The sequence below is a fragment of the Orycteropus afer genome, unplaced genomic scaffold (assembly GCF_000298275.1).
Source record: "Orycteropus afer afer isolate SDZICR_OR568_19922 unplaced genomic scaffold, OryAfe1.0 scaffold00542, whole genome shotgun sequence".
Lineage (NCBI taxonomy): Eukaryota > Metazoa > Chordata > Mammalia > Tubulidentata > Orycteropodidae > Orycteropus > Orycteropus afer.
In genome coordinates, this window is record NW_006922129.1 from 47,422 (window position 1) to 54,795 (window position 7,374).

At 43.3% G+C, this 7,374-nt stretch overlaps 1 protein-coding gene across 1 annotated transcript in view; it reads left to right on the top strand.

The window, feature by feature from the left end:
- Positions 1-1,293: 1,293 nt before the first annotated feature.
- The window catches only part of ITGAM (integrin subunit alpha M), a 107,385-nt gene continuing 101,304 nt past the window's right edge, over positions 1,294-7,374 (top strand). The window contains 2 exon segments of the mRNA XM_042782959.1: positions 1,294-1,321; positions 2,638-2,743. Of these exon segments, the coding sequence (XP_042638893.1) occupies positions 1,294-1,321; positions 2,638-2,743 (134 nt within the window).

Genomic DNA, 7,374 nt, shown 5'->3' on the forward strand with positions numbered 1-7,374 from the left:
TATGAAACTTTTATGGACTTTTTCAGTCAGCAAACATTTATCTCCACTTAAGTTTAAGGAAGGAGTGCCAGGGGCAAAAGAAAAGTGCTAGAGAAAGAGTGAGAAAGTTATTGACTTGAAAATCACATATAACAATCATATACAAGATACAGTTTGCCCTTCTACGTATTTCATATAATTTGATGCTGAAAGTATTTCCTGCATCTTTGGAAACATTAGACACCACCACCCACCCACTGCCGTTGAATCAGATCCGACTCATAGCAACCCCTCCTTAGCTTTCTGAGGCAGTATCACTACGGAAGTAGATTGCCCAAACTTCCTTCCGAAGAGTGGCTGGTAGGTTTGAACCATCAACCTTCTGGTTAGCAGTCAAGTGCCTTAGGCACTAGGCTACCAGAGTTTTATTAGAAATGACTGCATATAATGGAACATAAAGATATACCACCAACGAAGCATCACTTAACCATTCCTTTGGTGTTGGGTATTGAAGTTGTTCTAGTTTTTCACTAAGGAGCTCTGATGGTATAATGGTTAAGGCATTTGGCTGCTAACCAAAAGGTTGGTGGTTCAAACCCACCAGGTGTTCTGCCAATGAAAGTTGAGGCAGTCTGCTCCCAAAAAGATTTACAGCCTTGGAAACCCAATGGGGGTCGCTACGAGTTGGCATCACCTCGATGGCAGCGAGTGAGTGAATTTTTCACCACTGAAAACAATGCCGCAGTGAACAAAGTTGTGTGTACATCATTGGCTGTTCTTAGTTATTCCTTGGGATAAATTATTGAAAGTGAAAATGCTGGGGCAAAGGTTTGAGTATTTTTCTTTTTTAAAGGAAAGTGTTATTCAAAGTGTACTAGGTATCTTTGCTCCTGCATTGTCCTTGGTGATAGCTACAAGAGTGGACACAGCTTGTTTTTGTGGGTGGGAGGAGGAGCATTTTGCAGTTTGTTTTAAGGGGAGACACAGATACGTTCCAGGAGGCAGGCCCTAAGTGTCATTCATGGTGCTTTGGCCAACCCCAGAATCAGGTAGGTGACAAAGGACACTTTCTTGATAGTATCCTTGATGGCCTAGGCCAAGAAACTGGGTGGGAGGGAGAACAGGCTGTGTAGTCTGGGGAGGAAGGTCAAGCAAAGCTTTGAGCTCACTGAATCTCCGCCCTCTTCCTTTGAGTCTCTAATCCGACTTCTCCCTCCTACTTCTCTCTTTTGTTTTTGCCCTTCCTGGCTTCAGTGGGTTCCTTGAGGTAGTTCAGTGATGCCTAGAGCCTGGTGGTTCCTGCTGCTTTCAGCCATGACCAGCAGAGTCCTTCTCTTGACAGGTACACATGGGACTAAGGGGAGCTCCTCAGGTTGGGAAGAGGGAACTTTTGGATCTATGAGTGTAGACATAGGGTGCGGAATAGCTATGAGTTAGAGTGCAGACAGGGAAAGAGGATACAAGGAAATATAACAGGTTACAGAAGAAGTAGAGCTGGACCAAGATGAGACGGCCAGAGGAGCTAGGACAATGACTAAGTTTATAGACTGGACAAGGGGCTTTGGCTGATACCTTCACTATACAGATGAGGGAACTGAAGTCCAGAGAGGTGAAGTGACTTGCCCAAGGGTGCACAGCTGGTATTGGACTCTTTTCTGTGTCTTTCCTTTTGGACTCCACTTCACCACCTTTAGTTTGCTTCTAATTCTATTTTCTAAGCCTCCAGGGAGTAAATGTTTGGTGAATGATTGGCCGATCAAAATGATTCAAGTTTGTTTCCTTTATGCCTATGTTTTGTGGAGAATGGACTAAAGAAGGGAAGACAATGCTTGAGAGTTGTGTAGGAAGGAATTTACGTAATGGAGAGACTATAGGAAGCTGATGATTGAGCAAATCAGCAGAGTGGGGACACTGGAGGAAAGGACTCCTGTGAACTTAGGGGCTGGGTGGAGCCCAGAGAGGAGCTGAATGTGTTCCAAGATAGTGGTTCTGAATATGTCCCAAAGATTGGAAAACTACAGCCTGTGGGACAAATGTGACCCACAGCATGCTTTGTATAAACTGTGAGATAAGAATGGTTTTTACAGATCAATATTTGTAATTGATTTGATGATAAGAACACTAACTTTGAACTCCAATTAAATGAATATCATTTATTCATTTAATTAAAGAATATCACTTGTCTCATTATAGACCTATCTTGCTGCAACAACAGGCTTAAGCATAGCAAGGGTTGTGAGGATGGCACATGACCGGGCGGCGTTTTGTTCTGTTATATGTAGGGTCACTATGAGTCGGAGTTGGCTCCACAGCATCTAACAACAACAACATATTACAAAAAGAATGTGCTCAATTATTATTGTTATACTTAGAATTCCTTCAAGAAAAAATTGTGGAATTATATTTTCTCTCCTGCTATGGAAGGACCTATGTAGCATACTCTATTTTCTCTCTTGGCCACAAAGCCTAAAATATTTATTATCTGGTCCTTTATAGAAAATGATGCTGAGCCCTCCCCCCAGGGTATCCGAATTGGACCTGGGTAGGAGGCAGACGTGAGGATGCTGGGTTAGGGTGAACCCAGGTATGAAGATTCATGGAGCAGAAGGACAAACTCCTTTTCTGCACTTAATTCTTACCCCCTTATTTTCCCTCCAGCCCTGGCCTTATGTCATGGATTCAACCTGGACACAGAAAATGCAATAACCTTCCAAGAGAATGCAAAGGGCTTTGGACAGAGCGTGGTCCAGTTTGAGGGATCCCGGTAAGAGACTCAGGTGGAGTTTTCTGTCTAACAGCCTTTCTCTCCAGGATTTAAACACTTGGAAAAAATAGCAATTTTCTTGATTTAGTCTTTGAATAGGTAATAAAGTAACAGGGTTCTAAGTTGAAGACATAAAAGGGGGGTGATAGTAAAATGTCTCCCTCTCACTCTTGTCCCCCAGTTCCCTTCCAGGAGGAAACCTAGTAAATGGTTTCTTATGGGTTCTTCCAGAGCGATTCTATGCTTTTTTATACATAGACATTCCCATCTGTTTTGGATCTCTAGTGCCGCTCTAACAGAAGATACACGCGTAGATGGCTTTATCAAACAGGAGTGTATTATTTTATAATCAGGAAGCTAGAAGTCTGAGTTCAAGGTGCCAGCGGTAGGGGCTGGGTGAAGGCCCCTCGACCTTGGGCTTCAGCTCTGCCTCTTGTTCCCGGCCCACTGAAGCTGGAGGCTTCTCTTAACTCAGACAGCTGCTGGCTGCTGAGGCAGACAGACCCAAGGTCAATAAATAAAATGGCACAGTCCCAAGATCATTGAACAACATAGCAGGGCACTAGTTCAAGTCCAGAAATGGTCCCAAGATCAGCAGGAAATATGACAGGCTGCTGAATGAGGTCTCAGCTACATGCAGTGCCCAAGTGTGCCAAAAAGCTCAGAGACCATTCTTCTTAGATACTGGAAGTAGACAGCATCCCTAAGCTACTACTCAGCTGCTCTAGTAAATTCCACCATGGAGTTGACTACCAATCTCATCATAGGGACTAACTACATCCGGCTGCCCAGCCGCTCAAAACCAAACCCAGTCAAGTTGACACACAACTTAACTACCACCCCATCCTACTCACCCACAACTTCTCGTATACAATACACTCTGTACTAACAGTTGGGCAAACTATGGCCTGTGAGCTGCTGTGTTTTTGTTAAGTACAATTGTATTGAACATGGCCCTGCCCACTCATTACTTATTATCTGTGACTTTTTTTGAACTACAATGACTGAATTGAGTAGCTGCAATCCAGACTGTCTCGTTGCAAAACCTAAAATAGTTATTATCCGGCTCTTTACATGAGAAGTTTGCCGACCTCTGCTAGATGCTGTCTCTTGTCCTTTTTTCGGCTTGGTGATTTTGCAAGATAAGTACATAAAGAGCTTCCCCGTTCTTCCTTGTGCTTGAATTGTACTCCATTGTATGGAGGTACTGTACTTAACACTGACAATACAGTAAATCTTTCCTTTCACTCTCTTTCTTTTTTAAAAAAGTTTTTTCTTAATTGATGTTTAGATTGTTCCCAGACTTTTACTCTATAAGCACTACTGTAATTTTGCACATGTGCAAGTATATTTGGAAACACTTTCCAGAAGCAGTAATTTTAGGGTTCTTTTTGGATTACCCTTCATAGAGGTGGCAACAATTCATACTCACACCAGATATTTCTGAAAACACCTGGCTTACTATGACTTTTGTTCTGGTTACCTAGTGCTGCTCTGACAAGCATATACCACAAATGGGATGGCCTTAACAAACAGGAGTTTATTCTTACAACTTGGAGGCTTTAAGTCCAAGTTCAAAGTGCCAGGCTCTAGGGGCTGAGTGAAAGCCCCTCAACCTTGGGGTACAGCTCTGCCTCCTGCTCCTGGCCCACTGAAGCTAGAGGCGTTTCTTCACTCAGACAGCTGCTGGCTGCTGAGACTGAGAAGCCCCAAGGATGACAAGTCAAAAGGCACAGTCCCAATGTTACCAAACCACACGGCAGGTCATTAACTTAAGTCCATTGTAAGTCCCAAGGTCGGCAGAGCATGGCAGGCTGCTGAGCAATGACATGGCTACACGCAGGGTCCAAGCATGCCATAGGCTAGAGACCATTCCCAAGGCTTCTCCTTAAATACAGGAAGCAGACCACATACCCAAAGCAGCTACTCAGCTGCTTGTGGTAGATCCCACCATGGAATTGATTGCCAGTCTCATCATGGGGAATAACTACCACCAGCTGCCCAGCCACTCAACAAGGCCCAGCCAAGTTGACACACAAACATAACTACCTCAACTTTGCAAACCTATTGTGTTATCAAACATTGACTTTTGTGAATTGGATAGGTGAGAAATGATATCTTAATTTAGGTTTATTTTTGAATCAAGGTACTATACACATAAAATTTACCATTTTAACAATTTTAAAGTGTATAATTCAGTGAATTTGGGCACAGTCACAATGTTGTACAACCATCCCCACTATCTAGTTCCAGAACTTTTTCATCACCCCAAACAGAACCCCGTTAAGCAGTCACTCCTCATGCTTCCATCTCCCCATCCCTTGGTAACCACTCATCTAATTTTTCTTTCTATAAAAGGAATCATACAACATGTGGCTTTTTGAGTCTGGCTTTTTTCACTTAGCATAAAGTTTTCAAGATTTGTCCATGTTCTACCATGTATCAGTACTTCATTCCTTTAAATTAATGTATTATTTATTTTATTGTGACTTGGATGGAAGTTTCCAGAGCAAATTCATTTTCCACACAACAGTTCATACAAGTTTTGTTTCATGACACTGATTGGAATCCCCACAATGCAACAGCTCTCTTCCCACTTCCTCCCTGTGGTTACCTTTTCCCTGTGTCCTTCTCTCTCATGCGTTCCTGCCCCCTGAGCTATCTTCCTGTGAAAATACTGCCCTTCTGACCTCCCATGGTTCATCATTCTAAGGAGTACACCTACCTGATTAGGATTAGGGATAGGGTCCAATTCCACCCCTGAAGGGTGACTAGGGGCCATAGTCTCAGGGTTTCACCAGTCTCTATCAGACCAGTTAGCCTGATCTTTTTTAACTTCATTCTTTTTTATGGTCAAATAATATTCAACTGTATGGGCATACTTCCTTTTGCTTATCTACTCACAGGTTGATGGACATTTTCATTGTTTCCACTTTTTGGCAGTTATGGATAGTACGGCTATGAGCATTCATGTACAACTTTTTGTTTGACCATTTATTTTCAATTTTGGGGAGGTGTGATCTGCAAAAAGGAATGGGGGCAGCATCTTCTGGTCTCCTGTAACTTCACAAGAGGAAGACAGAATCACCATCAGCAGCCCAAGGCTTATTCTTATGAGGCCAGACATGCCACCACCTCTGGTAACACCTTTGATACCATCTGTCCTTCCCACGCAGTCACTACTTCTCTGCTGGGTTTGATAATTCATTGCAATGGCTACACACTCAGAACTTACAGGCAACACTCATGATTATGGGGCTTATTAGGGAAGTAACAGGCTACAATGCAGTTTAAGGAATGTGCTCAGGATACAATTCTTCAATCAGGACAGCCTCCCCTCTGCTGTGCCCTCAGGCATGTCTCTCCAGCCCTTGGCCTCTTGGCTTGGTCTCTGCATTGCTCAGGCAAGTGTTACAAACCCTTTTAGCTCTACCAATAAGTGCACCTAGGTGCACTCCACTCTGCCAGCAAGACTCCTGCCCAAAGGCACTCAGCTTTCTCACTCTGTGGGTTGGCAAGCCTGCCACTCTGGCTTGTGCCTCTTGGTTCTGCTGCCACCGTGTCTTTGCTGGTGGTCTCTGCTGTCTCTCTACCACGGAACTCCAGTGCAGGCATCTCTGGTCCAAGGACGTGTTCTAGTCCACCTCCAGCTCTTCTCTCTTGATGGTAGTGAGATCTCCTCTTTTACCTCTAAGGGGGCTCATTTTAAGTCCAGCAGCACAGCAAAACTAACCAATCCTCACATTAGAGTTCCATACACCTTATTTGCATGGTCCTACCCAGTAATCTGGTGGGTATCACAAAGACTATGGCTAGAAAAACCATCCAAGTAATTACTGTACCACATATACACAGGAAAGGAATTTCTGGGTCATATGGTCACTTGTGTTTAACTTTTTGAAGAATGGTTAAACTCTTTTCCAAAGCAGCTGACTATTGCAATGTATGAGGGTTGCAAATTCTCCACATCCTTGCCAGCACTTATTATTATTATTATTTTGAAAGTATAACCATTCTTGAGGAGGAGCTCTGGTAGCATAATACCTAAGGCACTTGACTGCTAACCAGAAGGCTGGAGGTTCAAACCCACCAGACACTCCTCGGGAGGAAGATGGGGCAATATACTTCCGTAGTGATAATGCCCCAGAAACCCAAGGAGGGGTCGCTATGAGTTGGGCCCAACTCGACAGCACATAACAACAACAACAACCATTCTTGTGGGTGTGTAGTGGTATCTTATTGTTCTGATTTGTATTTCTCTGATGACTAATGATGTTTATTATCTTTTCATGAGCTTGTTTGAGTATCTTCTTTCAAATCTTTTGACCATTTTTAAATTGGGTTGTTTGTCTTTTTGCTGGTGATTTTTTTCATTTGTTTGTTTTGTTTGTATGTTTTTATTTTTTAATTTTATTATGAGTCAGGGCTGACTCGACGGCACATAACAACAACAACAACAAATTGTGATTTGAGTGGAAGTTTACAGAGCAAATTCATCTTCCATATAGCAGTTCCCATACACTTGGTCTCATGACATTGACTGTAGTCTCCCACAATGCAACAGCTCTCCTCCCACTTCCTCCCCCTAGCCACCTCTTCCCTGTGTCCTCCTCTCCCAACCCCTCCTGCCC